This window comes from Bemisia tabaci, chromosome 3 (assembly GCF_918797505.1).
Source record: "Bemisia tabaci chromosome 3, PGI_BMITA_v3".
Classification (NCBI taxonomy): domain Eukaryota; kingdom Metazoa; phylum Arthropoda; class Insecta; order Hemiptera; family Aleyrodidae; genus Bemisia; species Bemisia tabaci.
In genome coordinates, this window is record NC_092795.1 from 57504290 (window position 1) to 57524738 (window position 20449).

Below are 20449 nucleotides of genomic sequence, written 5' to 3' on the forward strand. Positions count from 1 at the left end.
TATTGCCAACTTCCTGGGTCCACCGATGCTATATTTTGGAAACCATTACCAGTGGTGTAATTTACCAGGAGTGTCTTCTTACCCGGAAAGCTATCCCCCCCTCCCCCCAGGATCCAAAGAGCAGTATCGGTCCCAGCGCACCGGTATTGGCATTATTCTCTCCTCCCATCGAAGATTAGAGGCTCTCTCCAAGAAATACATTTTGAAAACCGATCACGCCCGAGATGCTATATGTTGTCCAAATGCTGCGTTTTCCTGATATTCCATTTTCACGGAAAAAAATGACTGTGCGCGGATAACCATCTTGGTTTTGTTAATTAAAAGTTGGTGCCGTATACATGAAAAAATTGATAGAATAACCAACGGCATTGTATTGTCCACAACGTCTTTAGGGAAATCAATCATTTTCAATTAGTTGCTACTAGCTATTACAAATCTGTTCACCGAGACAAAATTGATGGTAAACTGCTCCATCAAGTTGACTCATTGCACCAAAGAGTGCGCTTGCGCTTCACCTATCTTGTTTTTGGTTGATGCTACTCGGTTAAGTGGGCTCATTGAACTACAGAATGCGTTAGTGCAAATTATAAACTTGTTGATTATGAAGGTCACCATCTCAGATAACTCAATTAAAGTATTTTGTTAGTAGTCTGCCCCGTCAATTTTTTACGCTTTACCAACATTGAGTCACCAAAGAAAGCAATCAGATATGGGCTGATTAGGGAAAGTATGTTGATAAATTTTCAAGAATTCATATTCAACCCACCTTGTGTGACTGATAAGCGTGTAATAATATGTTCGTGGAGCGTACTCCTTTTCCCGTCCCTGGCTCGGGCGACGGTAAAGTCGCCGCAAAACTATATGACTTCGCGCAATTAATTATTCTTGACTCTGCTCGGTTTTAATGATAATTAAAGGGCATTTATTACAACAAGTCAGAAACTCGGACGATGTTAAATTTTTCACTGATTTAAAAAAAAAAACGGATTAAAACGAACTAAAATATTCATCAAAACCAAAAATTATTTCATTCTAAAAGTAAAGTATACCTCATATCGTAATTTTTGAGGGGAAAAATAAAACTAACACTGATAGGAGGTAAAAATAGGGCCGCGAAGCGGCCCATTGATGGCGCGGAGCGCCTTCAGGGGGTTGGACCGCGTAGCGGTCAGGGGGCATAGCCCCCTAGTATTTGATTATTTGCCTAGGCATTTGACAAAATGCCTAATTTTACTATTTGCCTGCGACATATCGATTGCAGTGTTTGAAAATTTCTTTCCTCCCCCCCCTCCCCTTGGCACCAAGTTTTACGAAAATCCGACGAGCAGGAACCGAGATAGCGTTTTAGGCCACGCCCGCCACCTTGGTTTTTCGAATTTTCGAAATTAGACTAAAAATTCGAATTTAATCGATGGAATGGGAGCCGATGTATCAATTTAGGCTACGTCCGCCGTCTTAAATTTTCAAATTCAGAAAATTCAACTTGAAACGCATCATACCCAAAATCTAAGCTCAGATTCGGCTTCCTCGTGAAAAATCGATGCTATTTCATGTATCATATGTTACCATAGCATAAAGAAAAGAGGGTAATCGTAGGCGTAAAGATTCTATCAAAGCCGGCCGGTATGCGGAAGTAGGCACAGAATTCAAACGTTTGAGCTACGCCGCCAGGCGCCGGCGTCAAGCATTTGGTTCGTCCGTTTCCGAGAAAACAAACTTCTTCTTACTCATCAGCTGACCCACTCCGAATCACCCATGTTGCCACGTCGGACTGATATGTTAGAATCTACACGCTACGTTAATCTCTTTCCTTCATGATATGGTGACATATGATACATGAAATTGCATCGATTTTTCACGAGGAAGCCGAATCTGAGCTTAGATTTCGGATATTATGCGTTTTAAGTCAAATTTTCTTTTATCTATTTTAAATCACTCAGGAAAATTTGCGGAAACTTATTAGAAAATCAGTGTGTATTCTTTTAAAAACATTGATCAAAAATAAAACATTGACGGTATTTGAATCCATTAATCTCCGAGATAACTTGAACACGGTTGTTCTACGACTTTTTACGTATGTTGTTTTCTTCCGCATTGGTTGTCGGCAGCGTAGCGGCCAAAGGCCCCTGGTACTAATAATAGTTTTCAAAATCAATTTTTTTCTACATTCAAAATTCCAAGGAAATGGAAGAAATTGATCAATTGTTACTAATGTTTTAACAATGTTTCTTGTCAATTGTACGCTGTCGTTAAGCTAAACATCCCAGGTTTACCAGTAGGCTAGGCATGCACTATATTTAACACCATGTCAAGGCTTCAGTACTTTAGAGGGGTAATTTTTTTATTTTCTATTCTACATAATCTCACTTGTTCAAGTAAGTAGCCTGAGCTTATTTGTCCAATGCTAGAAGCACTTTAGCCAATCATAAAAATAATCCTAGTTTGAAAATTTTGAATTGATTCTCGACACGAAAAGAAAAAAAGAAAAAATAGATAAATAAAATGCAGTTATAAATAACAACGAAGAGATATTTAATGAAGTATAAAAATTAAAATGAAGTGACTGAATTAAAGTAAAAAAATAAAAAATTGCAAGAAATAAAATAAAGTAAGTAACGGTAAAATACAGGGAAGAAATAAAGAATAAATAATCAAAGAAAAATAATATTAAGTAAAGAAAAAACAATGAAGTAAAACATTAAAACTAAGTAAAGAAACAAAGGAAAAAAAATTAAAATAAGTAAAGTAAATAAATAAAAAAGAAATAATCAAAGAAAAATTATATTACGTAAAGAAAAAAAATAACCTTTACAGGTACCTAAGTTTCATTCTTATCAACTAATGATATTAGAATTATTGCATGAGTTCAGATTATTCATTCTTGTCCTCGAAAAGGATTTCCACACTTTATCGCTTCTATTTTCGTGTCACTGCTAGCTGCCAAAATGTGAGCAAAAAACTAGAAAAAGTGCTCTTGAAAAACATTTATTTACTTTGAATATGTCTGGTTCCCGGAATATTTTACCGAAAAAATTTGCAATTTTAAATTTTTTCAAGTTGCTTTGGTCAAATCCCCCCCCCCCCCTCCCCCTATAAAAAATTATGCTCCCCTCTTTTTTTTGGAAGGTGGCGGGAATCATCAACCAATCAGAGGAGGCGACATTCTCCTCCAGATTCAAACTCAAACCCAAACAATAATATAACCTCTCAGCCGTCAGCATTGCGCAGAGACAAGCATTGCGTCAGCCCATGTGAGTTTGAAAGTATATTATGTTCTTATCTCTTATCGGTGATCGCCTTTTATTATTGATAACTTCTTTATCTGACAATGAAACTGTAATTCGTTTCGAATCCTAGTCCTTTTTCTCTTGTAAAATTAGAATTTTTGCCGTCAAGCCATTCAGTATGCAAATCTCTTGATTTTGTCTATTCGCAGCTCAACTTCCTTCGTACTTACGTCCTCCTCAAAATGAGCCTACAGCTGGTCAGAACTTTGCTGAAACACTCTGTAGAGTTGGGCGGATTTGGAAAAGTTTTAGATAAGGTGAGTTCGGTACATATATATTTTTGAACTTCATAGATAAATGTCCTGCCTTAGGTAGTAGTTTTACGGCATTTGACCTCTATTGCCCTTGATAGTTCAAAATTTTGAAGCGGTCTGCAAGTTGATGAAGGGTCTTTCCATGTCAAACAATCTGAAGTCCACTCGTCAACCATCACTGACGTCATTTAAAGTTGGTGAGCAGGGTGTCAGTTCATCATTATAAGAAACTCATTTGAAGCGTTTCTCCTTCCCACTATCCGTTCGCAAAATATTGTCTGTAGAAGTTCATACGATGTTTAGCAATTCGCAATTTCAGCGACGGTAGATGGCGCGAGAATCACACTTTTGTGTCATGCCTTAAGTCATATCCATGACGGCGTTTTAATGCCGTCTTGGATTTTGCGGCATGTTAAGTTGGATCACTGCCGAGTGTGATCTGCTGATGAGGTCTAATAAGGCCCAAACCGGTATAGATCTCTCGGCGTGACTGCAACTTAATATTCCAATGCAAACTGCCTGAGCTGAACACTCTCCCCCCTCAGTTTCGTACTGGTACGAATTAGAGTTCAAAAATTTAATTTTGACTCTAATTTTAATTTTTGGAATTTCTTGGCTTTGTTTCCCCGCGAAATGGTGTGAACCCAGCACCATTTCTGCACCTTGCTACGTACAGTTCGGGCCACTTCTTAGTTTTTTTTTGTTTTTTTTTTTCATAATCCTAATAAATTTGTAATGAAGATATAAATATTTACTCATATACATGAGTAGATAGAGAGGTGAGTAGAATTAGTTCAATTATAAAGTAAGTAAAGAGTGATTTACCAATATACAAGTGCTGATTCAAGTACGAGTACTTACATCACTTAAATATAAGTAAATTGAAAGACATCGATTTGATCCCAAAATCCTTGTGTGTTAGGTCTTTTAAAATGGTGTTGGTTGCATTTCTAAAAACTTACCATGCTATTTCCTCTGAATATCCAGTTTTCTTGTATTCCTTAACTTTATTTAATTTTTTTACTCATAGTTGAAAACCTTTTTTTATCCTTGAAGATCAACATAGTATCTGCCGGTGAAGGGCAACTCACAGCTGAGATGAAAGTTGAAGAGGAACACACCAACTACATGGGGACTTTACATGGAGGTTTAAGTGCAACGATAATTGATAATTTATCAAGTTATGCGCTCGTTACCTATAAACCCAATCAAAACAGAGGAAGCTCCATAGATTTGAAAATTTCGTAAGTTAATTCACAGCTGTTGTTTTTATTATCCTCAACTCATACTCTTTCATATTTTCATGCTTTGGTGATCAAGGTAAGTATCGTGTCTGTTGATCATGGGAAAATTGTTGCTGAAATGAAGGTTGGAGCAGAGCATCTGAATGTTTATAATACTCTCCATGGTGGACTGATAGCCACCATAGTAGATGTAATTCCGTCACTTGGACACTTTACTCATCCAAATGGGGCCAGAGGTGGATCTTCTGCTACAACAAATTTGGATATTTCGTAAGTGTTTTTAGCCTTTTTTGGTAGTCCGTACCAGTTGGGAGGGTCAAATGTAGAGCAAACCTTTGTACAAATGGTACAGCTTTAAAAACATACTTTCCCTTGTGCGTTGATGTATCTCCTATTATCTGTTACTTACTCTTCTGAAGGACAAAATCACTATAATTAAATCGATCATTTACTAGCGGGGGAGGGGGGGAGTCTAGCACCTCGAAGTGAAGACCAGAACTCAACCAATTTATTAGAAATTCCATGTTAGAAATGAAAAGTTAATTTTCAGGAGGGTGGATTTCCCCCTCCTTGAATCTCAACAAGATGCGTGGGGCATGCTACCTCTGCCCTCTTGAACCGCTCATCAATATTGATGGCCAAAATGGGAAACCACTTACTTCCGTATGCAACTACATTGCAGACATCCTGTCATATATCATTTTGGTTTCGAAAACCAGTCAACGTTTTTTCTTGATAACTTCCTTGATTTTTCCTTCACTGTCAGCAGAATATTCTGTGTAAATTTCAAGCTATAAAGGTCTGTTTCTCTTTAGAAAAATAAATTGAAAGGAAAAATTTTAAATCACCAAAATGGAGATATGTTGTTTTGTACTTTGACCATTGATGCGCCTCTGAAAAGATAAAACTTATGATAATTTGATTTACCTACGCATCACCTGAGTACTCGACATCTTTTGTTTTCTATAGTCCAAGAAGTATTTTGCAATAGAAAAGTTGCAACTTAATGGAGTAGTTAGTAAATAATTACTCCTTCCATTGATTTGGACACTCGCCTACTTTTGGACTTACCTTTCTGTTGGACATCATTGATGTTTGGCCTTTTTGGATTTTTGGACATTCTGGGTTTGGACATTTTGACCTAGCACCCAAGAGATGGTGTACTATTGCTCTATGATTGCTCTAGATGCTCTAATTTTGCAACTTCATCGCAATTTTTCTATAGTCTCATTGCAAGGCGTACTGTACCTCTTGGGTAGTAGCAAAAGAAAGAAGGGGTAGAAAATTAAAGAGATTATGAAATGATCTGATTGCTCTTTGTTTGAAGTTTGATACCAAACAGTCGAAAAGAAGTTACAAAAACACATCCAGAAAAGTTTAAATAAGTTAAAAATAAAGATGTCATACAAGTCTTGACTCAAATAATTTTTTGACCTAAGATGAGTTACTAAGAATGCATTGTTCCTATGCTTCTCATTTCAATGATCCATTTTCTAAATACATTTTGGCTTTATACTTTCCTCGGATTCAAATTTTGTACCACATTTTTCTTTGTTTTGTTCTCAGTTATTTAAATTCTGCCAAGGTGGGAGACGAAATAGTGATAACAGCCAACACTGTCAAAGCCGGTAAAACTCTAGCATTTCTTGAAGCTAAGATCACTGAAAAAACATCAGGAAAAGTCATAGCAACCGCCACTCACATCAAGTTTGTCAAGGATTGATCAGCGATCTCTCATTCGCCTCATTTAGATTAAGTCCTCAAATCAACTGACTGATTAATAGACTGATCTTCGGTAACTGAAATTTGTTTTAATAAATAAGTTACTATGATTTCAGTTTACAGTTAAAAGTCGGGGGGGGGGGGGGGGATAAAATAACTTTTCCTTTTGACATCCAATAAGTATCTTTCATTTTTCTTTTCATCGTAGACCTTGCCAAGAAATCTGAGGTAGCTATCAGAAGTAGCTTTGAACTGCTTTTCTTTGTTTTACATCATTTGCCTTCTTCAGTTTCCACTAAAATACAAAAAATTGAGGACTTTTTTTTTCATGTATCTCTCTTTTGTCTGTGTGGTTTGCCAACTATCTGTGATATAATTTATTCATTGTAAATAAAGGACTTGCCTGTAATCTGTTCGAAAGTTAAAAAAGTAAATGAAATTTTGTCTGTCGAGAAGTATTTTCATTCGTGGCTTTGAATTCTTTCCAATGCTCTACAGCAAGGGTAAGTGACTGGGGAAAGGTTTACTTACAATAGGCTATGGGAATGATGTCAGAATGTGCAGTGAAAATACCTTTGAATAGCAATCTTTATTAATTCTAGTTTTTCAGCTAAAACTTATGAAAACTAATTTAACGCAAAATACAGAAAAACCATTCAAAATATTTCTTACTAGAGATCGGTATGATGTCTTGGCAAGGTCTGTATAGTAATGAATAATTAAAGATTTTGGAAACGAAAGTAAAAATGTATTTGACCCTGCTCTACAGGTGAAATGAAAATATGAACAATGAAAAAAGCAAAAGAAAAACTGTCTTCTTTCTTTTGCCTTGATGTGGATAACGAGCAGCTCCAATGTGCTGAAGTATGTAAATGGTTGACTGAGTCAGCCAGGTAAGAGGTTAATTAAGAAGCACACAGCTCCGTTCCTCCATCAGTAGACCGTAGATCATTGATCTGAGAATTAGAGGGGGCATAGGGTTTTTATGGCGGCTGTTGTGATTAAATTTTCAACACCTTTTTTAGGTATGGAACCGTCTCACTCTTAGATACATATCTGTTCCAGAACTAAATTATGGCAAGACTCCTTAAAATTTTGTAGAAATTTTAATTTTTTTACTGAAAAAAATCCAGCAAAATAATGTTCAAGGTCAATTTTTAAATTGATTTAAAAAGTTACTCCGGTTTTTATGCATCTTTGTAGATAGTTAATTGATAATAACCGGGAATTGTTATCATTTTGTTTAACCCTAGAAAAGCTGAAAAATGTTCACCATTTAGTCTACCCTTCAGCTAATTGAATATGCAGCGTCATTTTGCATATCTTAGATAGGGATGTCTTAGTTTTTAGGTACAGTTCTTCAACACAACCAACATTTGAATTTATTGATGGAGAGAAGAAAGAATTTACTGTTTTGGACGGTGTAGCTTTTAATTACACATTATATCCAAGCCCACTGAATAGTCTAGTCAATTTTCATTTGCTGTGGTAAAAATTTAGATTTAAAATTCATCTTCAAGGTAAATATCTTATCCAAAGCTTTCCAAAGGAAGAATGTTGTATTTCTCTTTAACAATGAAGAAGGAGAGAATTAAAACATGGGTAAACAAGGCTAAAACATTAAAAACACTAAAAGGCAGGACGTTTCGAGCCTTTCCTGCCTTTTAGTGTTTTTAATGTTTTAGCCTTGTTTACCCATGTTTTAATTCTCTCCTTCTTTATTAGTATATTCGGGCTTTGTTTTTGTGCTTGACTGTTTCTCTTTAACCTGATTGAATAATTTAGTATTTTAAGGCTCAAGCAGCCCAATTGTTGAAATATATATCAGCAAGACAAGAATCAAAAATTGATATATTACACGGCGCAGATAGGCGTGTCTTTCTGTCATCTGCACAAAGCAGTTAAGCTTCAACAAGCAGGCTGCTGGAGCCTTAAAATACTGAATTATTCAAAAAATCTCATGCTGTTTTGAACAATGATTAGCATCTACGAAGTATGTGGTTTGCTACTTTTTCCAAACACAGATTACCACTAATTATTGGTATTCACCACACTAGTGCAAAAATAGTAATTTGAACATGTTCCTGTTTTAGCACCTATGTAGGACCCCAAAATCTAATACTTGTAATAAGTAGTAGACGGAAAGGCAATTTTTAGGATGAAGATCATGTTTGCTTTCCCTCCAAAATTATTACTTGTAGGAACATTTCAATTACCCAGGTACTTCAATGAATTTCTTATGATTGTAGTTGTGATTTGGGTCTTCCTTTATTCAATTTAAATGTGATTTCCTATGGAGGTTGATTTTCCTGAGCTGGCATCATACTTTTCAATACTAGATGTAGGTGCAAGAGAAATGAATGTCAAAAAACTTGTAACCTTTAAGGATCTACATAAAAAAATGTAGATTTTATACCCAATAATCTTCAAAGAAGACTCAAAAGTTCGCCTTTCTTTCAGGCTAACAATCACTATCAAAAATGTATTTAACAAGGATTTAATTAAGTTTTGATATTTTCCTTTCATCTTTCGTTGAATTGTTTTTACAATGCAAAATAATGTTTTAGAATAATAATTTTCTCAAAGAATTTGTACTTTTCTTCCTTTTTTTGTATGATTATATCCTTCTTCTAAGGCTTCTATAAATTTGATTAATGATGAGGAAGGTACCTGAGTACCCACATAATATTTTAATTCATTGACAAAAAAAATTTTTAGAAAAGAAGAGAATGTTTATTTTCATATCACTCGTAAAAATGACACTTTTGTAAAAATCATACAAATTCAAAATAACAAAAAACCTGTAAGAAAATCCTAACAATTAATTTCTATCACAATTGCTTGAAAATTAGGTAACAGAATATACATCATTCTGTGAATTGTCTCACAAAAATTTGATGTGAGCGCTTAAAAATTTTTCCCAAATTTTTTCATGCGCTGAAATTTTGTTTTCATTTTCAATATTTACAAAATGAATTCGTTGAAAAGTAACAAGAAAAATATAAAAAGAAAGAATGTGACCACTGATATTAATGCTTCAAGGGAAACTTTATACATTTGATGACTTGAACAAAACACATCGGCGGTTAAATTCACAAATCATAGTTTCCCACAGTTTCCTATTGAAAAATTAAAGTATGACATGAAATCTCTCACATTTCACCATCAAAATAGAATAATTCAAAACGGGGAAAAAAGGTAGTGATGTTTAAATTAAGTCTAATTTGATCGTTGATTACAAGTCATTTAAAGAGGTTTAAACTCTGCCAGTTACAAGAGGCATGGTTCATTTTTGCCTTTACGAGTCGAAAGAAGCAGCATAAGCAATTTATGCAATATGCACATGGGACAAGCAATTTATGCTGTTCACACCATGGTTGGGTATTGCTTGTCTCCTCAGTCAGGATTAAAGCCTGAATATTTGAGGTTATAGTTGATACATGGATCGCATTTAGCAAAAGGGAACCAGCGCGACTACAGAGTTGCAAAAATGTTGCTCCTTCATAATTATCCACAAAATCTCTTGGAATAGCAAATAGGTTTTGCTTTCCACCCAAAAATTGTTAACTTTAAAGGAAAATAGTTACGTAAAGTTCAATACTGGGCATAGATTTTAAGTATTTTTGAAAGAAAAGGGGAAGTTGCACGATTTTGAAAACACTGTAATTAGGCTAGTTCCTTTTTGCTAAATGCGATCCACTTATTCAATGTTTTCAGAATTTTCCATCGTCAACCTTTCACTACGCAGAGTTAGTGAAATCTAAGTCTTGAAGAGTACAAGAGTATTATATATTATGATGATGAGGCAGGATACATACTACACAGATAGGGTCTGGGACCAATATTTCATTATGAGCTTCTCCCCTGCCCAGGAAAACGAGCACAAAAACGTTGTCACGTCGTAACAACAGTATTTTTGAGACAGAGCGTTGTGACAAAGTTTTTGCACACGTTTTGCCAGGCAGGTTTGTATTTTTTTGCCAAAAAGAGGAGTTTGGCACTTTTTCTCTGCCTGAATCAGTGGACGGAATATCCTGAAATGAAAATTTCAAACTAAATACTCATACGACGAAATTAAGAAAATACATTAGATAAAGTAACAGGGTCGAATTTAGAAGGAATGTTTAGGAAGCTGGAGTTCCTAGCAGCAAATTATGGAAACGAGGTGGAAGAGTTCAAAGGTTATCTTATTTTTTCTTTTTTCCATCTTTCTTTGCAGTGCAGTAAAATCACGCACAATCGGAAATCAATAAGGGTTATTTCTCTTGAAATTTGGGGGTGGCAAAATCGCAAATGCAGCTCTAGAAAGTATAGGAAACTACATATTTCATCAGATTCCCAGAATTTACAGCAATATCAGTTTCTCATCCTCATTGAAAGAGAAATTATGAATACCTAGCTAGATTATCCTCTTTCAGACTAATTTTAGTTTTACCATTTTCAATTTTTTTTTTTCATTGAACTTCAGAGAAGAGACTTAAAGAAAGTCAAGATTGAAAAAGGAATCTGAATTGTAAGGAAGATTGGGCTGGGTTGGTAGCAGTTTGAGGGAGAAGAACGAAACAAGTTCCACGCAGGTTTCAGAAGGGTTTCTGAAAGCCTTTAATTTCTGCTCATTACTTTGGCACTCTTTACTGAAAATTACTAATGAAAAAAAAAAATGCAAGAAATTAAAGAACTCTGCTTTCGTTGAATTTATCCAAAAAGGAAAAACTTCATCCATGAACTATTTTTGACACCTTCAATCAAAGTCTTCCGAGTCAAATTGTTCATAATTTGATTCAGACATGGGCAAACAAGAATAGTTAAACAGCTAATGGCGATAAACTGAAACGATGACATTTTGCGCAAAAATTACTGTCAGTTTGTTTTTTTAACATCTTCTTCACCATCTGGCTTTGTGTCATCTTCTTCAATAAAAGTGACAGGAACAACACAATTGCTAGGGAACCACCCTTTTAGTCTTTTGTTTCCTTGCGTCGAGACTTCACCAAATAACCAGTATCTAAAATCAAATAAGAGAATCGATTTGAAACAAGTCGCATTGAAATGAAAAAGTTCTAATATGTACACTGTATTCTTCAACAAGGGAAAAAAAAGAAATGGCCCGATCTGTAGGTAACAAGGTGGTGGAATGGTGCTGGGTCCACATCATTTCGCGGGGTAAAAGCTAAGAACTTCCAAAAATTACAATTAGAATAAAAAAATTGTTCAACTCTAATGAGAACCTCCACAAAACTGAGGGGGGAGAGTGTTCAGCTCAGGCAGTTTGCATTGAAATATTACGTTGAGTTCACGCTGAGAGATCCATACCGGTTTGTGTCTGTTTAGACCTCATTAGTAGATCACACTCATCAGTGAATCCAACTTAGCATCCCGCAAAATCCAAGACGGCATGAAAACGCCGTCATTCTTTAATAAGTATATACAATGGTAGACCAATAAAATTAAAATGTCAAAATTTAGGTTCACTGAAATGCAATAGACGTCATACTAACTTGTCAGGCTGGTAAACAAGGGGGTGTAGGTGAAAAGCTTGCATCGCTAAAATGGTATTACCGATATTTTTAACAAATCAAATTTGGTCGGAGTCCTGACCAACTCCTTTTGGCATGGAGAGAAGGTTATAATAGAACATTAAATTTTAATCTGATAAAATAAAAAAACATAAAAATTAGAGGAATTTTACTTCATCCGACAGTGACTCTTATACTTCCTCCAAAAAGTGACAAAATTAAATAGCGATTAACAGTAGGCTGGCTGAATAGCAGAGTTCTTTAAAACTTCGTTACTTGTCATTCAGCCTTATGGCTTCTAATAAATAGAGCCACTATACAATAAGTACAGCAAGTCAGGTCGCAAGGAAGACTTAATTAATTAAGAGAAAATAGACTTACTTTTTCCACCGGGTAACTGATACTGTTTGACCCACTTCTAAAGGTATTCTTGCCTCATCAGAGAACGGAGGCCTACAGAGAGTGCACACACCATGACGGCACGGGAACCAACTTCCATCGAATTTTTTGAGAACAGTGTATGGTCTAGTGTGTAACCTTTTGATTATCTTTTGTCTTTGTTGCTCGACCTATGGTGAGAATGAAATGAAAAATTTAAATCAAACTAGAAAGGGTTAATAATACAACCAGGAGATCTGAGAAAAGGCAAGAATTGGAGACAGAATCAGGAAGGCAAAACAGGAATTTTAATTACATATCAACGGTGAAGCTACCAGACCTTGTGTCTCCTATGCAGTGTTAAAAAACCTCGCTTCCATTTTATTTTTTGAAGGAAAAAAAATCAATATCATTCCTTGCAAGCTTTTTCCAACAGGGGGGAAAAATCACGGAAGTTTTCAAGAATTGACGTTGAGTAGTTTTCCATTCAAAAAATAAAGATTGACAGGAAGTCTACAACACCACAAACCAAGATATGTCGTCTGGTAGTCACACCATCGATATACATCAGAGCTATGTTGTATCCAATTTTCACTCCATGTTTTTTAACGTTAAGATTCTCATTCTTGCATTCGTAGGGTATTGTCAAGGTTGATCTGTTAAATAATAGAGAGAATCACTCTATTACTTCGATAAAAAATAACCTCTGAAAGCTAGACCTAGAAAAGGTACTCTCTTGCCTCATCTTGACGTTAATTCTACCTTTACTATGTCATTAAAATGGCAGAGAGGATCCATCTTTGTCTTAAGAAATGACACTAATGGAAAGAAAAATTACTTTCATACAATTCTCATGGGTAAAAAGAGAGAATATGTAATCATCCAAAAGAATCATAGTATCTTTGAATAGCATCTAACCTGAAAGAAAATGGGAATGATTTGCCCCGAAGAGGGATGATAATGTTCAAACGGAAATGATCAAATTAGTTTTCATCCAGTTCAAAACAAAAAATTTGTGAGAAAATTTCTTGAATGGCTGAAAAATGTTAGAAACTGCTTTAAGTATAGCAGAGACAGAAGAAGGAAAAAAATTGGGTCAGTTGAGCTCAGAGGAATAAGTCTGTAGATAGTTGATTTCCACAATTTTGGGCCTAAAAAAAGCAATGCGAACGGTAAAACCACATAAAAAATAATTCCCGCAGAGATATGACGCTTCCTTCCGTCGAGTCCTCTGACAGCAATGCCGCATGCTGCTCTGTATTCTTCCATTCTTCCACAGATTCTACCATCATATTAATCAAGCTTAAATCCAAAAGCAACAAATGCTCGTTTCAAATCTGGTCTTCGGCTACCCTATTTTTTGCACTTTTGAGTGAACTGCTTGCCCGATTGTCATCAATAAAATAGGGAAGAAAAAAGTAAGCTCAGCTCACTTAATACTTTCAAATGACACAGTAAAAAAAATCAGATTCAACTAACTTATTATTTTAAACTTACTGTTAATGTGTACTGATCACATTCTTCCAAAACAGGCCAATGAATTCCATCCCCAACAGGTTCGCACTTCCAGTTAATGACCTGTTTAAAACAGAGATTAAAATCTTATTTTAATTTCTGGAACAAAAACTACTTAGCAGATGGTTATTTTTCCTAACTTAGGCTACTAAAAGGTAACTTCTTTGATAGCTAAACATGCTGAGGAAACCAGACTAAAAGAAATACAATGCACTGAACACTTAAAATATGAGCGTCTTGTGTTTTCTAAAGTACCAATAGCAAATTACACAATACAACTGTTGATCGACAGAATGCAAATTCACCGGTATTTCCTTCTCAACTCTTCATTTCAGTTCTATAAAAATCCTCCTCAAAAAGGACTGGAACATTTGTACGTGGCAAAAGTGACTCCCAAATCGAAATTAAAGTATATCCTGTCTATCCTGTCCTGTATTTTAAAAGTTTTTTAAAATTGATGTTAAATTTTCTGCTTTTGATACAAATAAGTCAATAAAATTGGCAAAAATCACCAATATCAGATTGATCAGATTGTAAATTTGTACCTAAAACACACCCTAAGAAAATATGCATGCCTTCTCAACTCACTCTTTTAATTCTCTGTGAAGATCCGAACAACATACTTGAAGGAAATTTTTCTTCATGCCCAAATCATATGGGTAGACGAAAGGAGGGTCTTTCTTATCGCGTCGCCTATGTTTTGCTTTGTCACAAATCCATTCTTCAATCCCAGTGCGATTAGTCAAAATTGTTCGAAGCTGAAAATAGAAATTGATAAGAAACTTATTTAACTTAATGAGGCAAGTTCCATGAATAATTCATTAGTTAGGTAGATGGAAAAGATAATATTTAACCAAGTTTGAAACTTCATCAAAATAGGAAAGCAAAAATTTCAGGGGATTTTAAAAATACATATAAATGAGAAAAAACAAAGAAATGGACAAACAAACTAAACATTTTTTTAGAAGAAGAAGAAATAAATTATATTGTTTCTTTTCGTAATTTCACTCAAGAGAGTCTAGATTAGAGCTAAGAGCTTGAAAAAAAAGTAAATTGAAAATATGTAAGATTTGCAAAAGAATGTAGCATTGAAGGACTGGTTTTTCATGACTAAGGACTGTGTGTTGCTTGTTTATTTCTGTGTGCAGGTTGATCATAAACTTTTTTTTCCATCATAACTGAGTTGGGCCAGCCGATTCATACCAATATGGCTTTCTACATGACTGTCTCTTATGATAGCGCATCTTCGCATCCTAAGATTCAAATAAAACAAAGGAAAGCAAATAATCGTACTACTTATTTACTGCAGTATAATTTTTCTCTAGATCAGGCACACTTCCAGTTCTTCCAGAGTGAGACATGTTTGAATTCATGATGAAAATAGATTCTAACATGTATGCTGCGCATCTCTGAATATTCTTTTTTTGCCTCACTTGTAATTTACAAAATACAAAATTGATGTTTCTAGCATTGATGATCCTCTTCCAAATCTTTGAAAATTTATAAGATTAATTGCAAGTCTCAAACATCAGGATGCAGTTTTTTACGGTCTCAATGGTCGTAAAATAACTTAAAATTATATGCAATGAAATTAAAATTATGTTTCCTTACCTGAAATTGAAGTAACATTCCTACTGCCAGCACGACACCAATTGAAAGTCCTAAGGAAAATACTCCTAACAGCAAATTCATCATTGTGAGTTCCATCACAGGCTCTGATGGTCTATACAACAAATACCACCGCTGAAAAGAGAGTTTAAATATTTATCACTGTTTTTTTCTCTTAAAAGAACCTCCTCTATCTTTGGACTTCGCATAACAATGGTGAAACTGCAGGAACTTGTTTCTCATTTACGGTGTTTATAAATCTCTCCTCTCGTTTTAATTCATCAAATTAGAACAAGCCAACCCTATTTCTTGAAATTTTCACTTAATATTCTTCACCACAACAGAAAAATTAGCACGGTTTTCAGGAAATGATGTTAAGTATGTTTTCATTTAAAAAACTAATTATGACAGAGTCAGTAGCGTTGCTAACCGATACGTTTTTCTGCAGTTTCACAATCGTTAAGTAATAATAAATTTTATCTCTTTATTTCAATATGTGTTATTTCAGCATTGTCAGAATTACATAATAATTTTCTGCAATTTGATACAAACTGAACTTATTCCGATTTAATCATGAAACATATCCAAGTGAGCTGGCACCTCCCTCTTCCACATAAAAAACGCTTACAAAATTGCATGGGTACTCTAGGTCAAATTGTTACCAGATGATTTGCAAATAGAAGTGGTTGAATACCTAAAAGGAACTCCATTTTGTTTTGTACTGTTAGTGGCTACTCTTCATGAGTTATTCCCTTCATCTCCAATTCAAAACGAATAAAGAATGTTCACTTGCACCAATGTTTCTGACTAGACTTACAGAAATATTCTACAGCAAATGGTCCAGGCAATAAAATAAGTGGTGGTCCACCCATTATTTTGCTTCTGCAAACTGAGTGATCTTTAAAATGAATGAATTCATAGAAAATGAGATTCCAGCTGTACTTGAGGGCAGTCAAGCTTTATTTGATACACATGTGTGTTAAATATTTCTCTAATCCTGTACCATTACTTGACTAGTATTGAATTAAGAATAAATACAATGCAAGATGACAGTCTAAACTCTTACCCGATTCAGACCCTTGTAGATGGAGATAACAAGAAGAACTGTAGAGTGGAAACAACCGCAGACAGCAAAGAACAAGAATAAAGTAAAATGAGCATGGTTGGCATAACCAACACAATTATTGATCCATGGACAGTGATGATCCATTTTTAAGACACACCTAGCACCTGAAACAAATGAACAATTGACGCTCAGATACATTATTCATATTTTTAGAGCACGGGGAAGGCACCTTAGATTTCCATCAAAGTATTTACAAAGGTTTCATCGTACATAACTGTTTTCTTTCAATTGGATGCATATTAAGCATGAATCATCGATCATCAATAAAAAAAATAATCATCATTTAGTACAAGAAAATGAAGGTTGTGGATGCACATAGAAAGAAGTAAGAAAAAGTCATAATGGAACAATCATAGATTTATGTGAAATTAACTTGGTAACATTGAAAGCCGAAACACAGACCTCTTGATTAGCTAGTTATGCTCTTAAACATGAATAAACCACTGTGGCTCTTGTGATAGAGGCACATGTCTTTGCTATGGCAAATACTCTTTTTGCCACTTTTTTAAAACAGCATTTTGAAATTTCCATGGCTCTATTGTATAAACTGCAAAACATAGGTCCAGTAGGTTCGTATGAAGAAACTTCAGGGTACAAGCTCATCAAAACCTAGGTGAGGCACTGCGAGACCTCTTTGTAAGTAAGAGATCTCATATTTTCAAGAAACTGCTGATCGATTCATTTGTTGTTTCTCACCATACACGTATCTCCTCATAAGTTAGAGTCCAATCACTTGAAGAAGGTTACTGGAAATTCATTAGTCATAATTTTGATCGTGTAGTTTTTCCTGTTTGAGGGTCAATTTGACAAGGGTGTTGATATGCTGATAAAACTAGATTTTTTGCAAGTATCTGATGGTCTCATGACATTACAAAATATCTCAAAAAAAGCTTTCTGGACTCCAGTTCAGTTCTTCATAAAAAATAAATCCGTTCAAAAATGTATTTGGCATGAACATGATACAAAGTGGCCCAAATAACTCAAAATAGATGTCAACATTAAAGCTAACACAGCTATTATCTTCAAACCTGGTTTTATTACTTATTCAAATTTATGTGATGACTGAAATTTTTAAATAAAACTAAAAAACAAATTGCATACATTTTCTACAATGGTGGGACCTGGGAGCTTTGAAGCCGTCACATGCTTCACAATACTGTAAGAACTGTTCATCCCTGGGAGATTCCTGTGAACAGACAATGAGACAAATTAAGCAACAAAGCAAAAGAAACAAATCAAAAAAGACCAGTGTGAACGTTTGTTATAACATAAGTTGCATCATCATTTAAACTAGCACTATTGAATAAAGACTTCTTTCCATTTTTTTACTTTTTTAAAACAGTTTTGAAATTATTCTAAATGGCTAGTTCTACGCTAAAAACTAGATTAAAGAAAAACAAAAAATAAATGAATAAATAAATAAAAAGAAAAAATAAAAAACAGAGCAAAAAAAAATAAAATAAAAGAGAGAATAAAAAGAACAAACATTTCAGAATACAAAGAAACAATTCTGAGAAGAAGACAAAAATTTTTTAAAAAAACCAATAACTTTAAATGGCCAAGTTCTGGAGGCTGATGCTGTTGTAGTCCTCCACACTTTTGTTTTGATCTTAATTTGCAAATGAGAAAGAAAAAAAGTTGATAATCTTACAGGTTTCCATTTGAGAGGAAGAAATCCTGGACCTTCAATGACAGCATTCAGAAAGTTGTAGAAAGCGAGACCACTGAATGTTAGGAAACAAGAGATATTCAAGAATCCACTGAGTGAACTCGTTGGTGGCCACCACATTCTGGTGCAGTAGAAAGTTGTGAACGTAATTAGCTTAATGATACCTAAAATGGAGAAAGGAAAAAAATTAAATTAAACCAAATCAGTGTTCTTGAAATGCTCTAACATTCATCTCGAGATTTATGAGGGTTATCCTAAAAGTGAGTATACTTAGTAGTGCTATAACTTTTTAACAGTTTCATGAAAATAAAGTCGGTAATAAGGGTTTTCTGTGTCATACTCTCAGCTTTTAAAAGAACTATAGAATTTTAAATTTGGTCCACTAGAAGACCTGAAAAGTTGATTTTGGTGAAGCCGCCTACACTCCAAGCAGGTCGAAAATTTCCTTGCACCTAGTGATGTTCACCTTTTTCTGAAACTGAAGTCTCATCATGGTGGCCAGAACTTCAAAACTGATGAAGAGGTTCAAAAGGTGGTCAACAGTTGGTTGCAGAATGAAGATGAGGAGTTCTATGCAGCAAAGATTTGGAAACCGGCTCAATGATACCAGAAATGCATGGAAAAAGGAGGATTCCATGTTGAAAAATTTGGTGAGGTTTTTCTGACAGTGCCTTTTTCTCTACCTTTTTTTTTACCGCTCTTTCAATAATTTTTTCGGTTAAAATTCTGGCCGAGTAGATGGCTTGAAATTTTGGACCTGCTTGGAGTGGAGGCAGCTTCACAAAATTCAACTTTTTAGGTGTTTTAGAGGACCAAATTTAAAGTTCTATTGCTTGTTAAAAAGCTGAGAGTATGACACACAAAACCCTTTTTAGGCACCGATTTTATTTTTATGGAACCACTGAAAAGATAACCATAAAATTTTTTATATTTTCAAGTACAAAATGCTCCAAATTTTAGGGAAATTTTCCTTGGCTCAGTGATTAACAAACTAATTTTTTTTTTCTGTTCGCTTTTTGAAAGTGAAACTTGGCGATTCCTTTCAAAGAATACACTTGACTCCTGTATTGGATTTTTGAAGGCAATCAGTGCAAAGCAACATGCTAATCAATGCTCTGCACGTGGAATGTCTGCCAAGGGTGTCTAACTCTAACTCGCTCAATAAATTAATTCCTTTAAGTATTGATAGAATCTTAGAAGAGGTCAATATTATTCTTTCCTAGAGGTGTCATCAGCTAAGTTGATGGGTGTTTACTTTCGATTTGCAAGCGCCAACGACACAGTCGGTCCTCTGCACAAAGCGGCGTTCGCTACTATCCACCTTGAAAACATCCGTCTTATGATCGTATCGTAAAAAAACTACTTATCAGTTATGATTCGCAACTATCATGTGGTTGTGATTTCTGTGTGGCTAAAAATGAAAGTGTTACAAGGTTTGAAAGTATTAAAAAACTTATCTCAGCTTGTGTTCATGCTTCTGCGAAAGTTGGATGTTTTCATGTAGATAGTGGTGATGCGGAAACGCTTGCAAACCGAAAGTAAACAACCGTCAACTTAGCTGACGACACCTCAAAGCCACTCATTAAAAAAATAAAAAAAACCTTGGCGATGTCTACTGAAATTGACCATGTATACAGAAGTGCACAGTAATAAATGTGAGCGCTTCTGGGTGGCTACGTCTAAAGTTGTGCTCTTACTTACATATCACAGCAATTGGACCCCAATGTCCCAGCTTACTGAAAGGGCCAACACACATCTTGAAAAATTTTGAGTGGTTTGCTGGAGACTCAGAGAAAAATTATGAAAGCGAGCGACTAACCAAATACAAAAACGGAATCATTGCACATCAGATAATGCTACATGAGGTTGTGATGCTTCCGCAGTGAAAACGATGGTAAAAATTTAACTGTAAGAGCACGAAATATTAGAAATTTTGAAGGGTTCATTGTGAAACTGAAATTGAGCTAAATCATGCTGAAACCCAAAGAAAGTTTTCTTAAAATAAGAGAATGAAAGTACACCGTACACCACATCTGAGAAACTTTCAGTTTCTTTCTGTTTACAAAACAAATTATTTTTATCATGATTGTCAAGATGCAGACATGAAGGGCAAGGTGACGTCATCTCAAT

General features: G+C 35.0%; 2 protein-coding genes across 4 annotated transcripts; one reads left to right on the forward strand and one right to left on the reverse strand.

Moving 5' to 3' along the window:
- The first annotated feature begins 3220 nt into the window (after positions 1-3220).
- On the forward strand, positions 3221-6652 carry LOC109034146 (acyl-coenzyme A thioesterase 13). 2 transcript variants are annotated; one of them, XM_019047141.2, is made up of 3 exons: positions 3221-3544; positions 4862-5055; positions 6352-6652. In XM_019047141.2, the coding sequence occupies exons 1-3, from the start codon at positions 3470-3472 to the stop codon at positions 6506-6508; spliced, it is 426 nt and encodes a 141-aa protein (XP_018902686.2). In that variant the 5' UTR covers positions 3221-3469; the 3' UTR covers positions 6509-6652. The 2 variants fall into 2 exon arrangements, with proteins under 2 accessions (XP_018902686.2, XP_018902687.2); XM_019047142.2 differs by lacking the exon at positions 4862-5055 and adding an exon at positions 4598-4785 and having other exon boundaries at positions 3224-3544.
- Positions 6653-10508: 3856 nt separating this feature from the next.
- Positions 10509-20404, reverse strand: LOC109034178 (palmitoyltransferase ZDHHC6). Of its 2 annotated transcripts, none has more exons than XM_072298886.1 (9): positions 20139-20404; positions 18302-18483; positions 17752-17836; positions 16591-16754; positions 15528-15659; positions 14540-14674; positions 13899-13979; positions 12405-12592; positions 10509-11512 (listed from the first exon to the last, which is right to left on the reverse strand). In XM_072298886.1, exons 1-9 carry the CDS (start codon positions 20164-20166, stop codon positions 11368-11370), a joined length of 1140 nt encoding a protein of 379 aa, XP_072154987.1. In that variant the 5' UTR covers positions 20167-20404; the 3' UTR covers positions 10509-11367. The 2 variants fall into 2 exon arrangements, with proteins under 2 accessions (XP_072154987.1, XP_018902725.2); XM_019047180.2 differs by having other exon boundaries at positions 20021-20403.
- Positions 20405-20449: the final 45 nt, after the last annotated feature.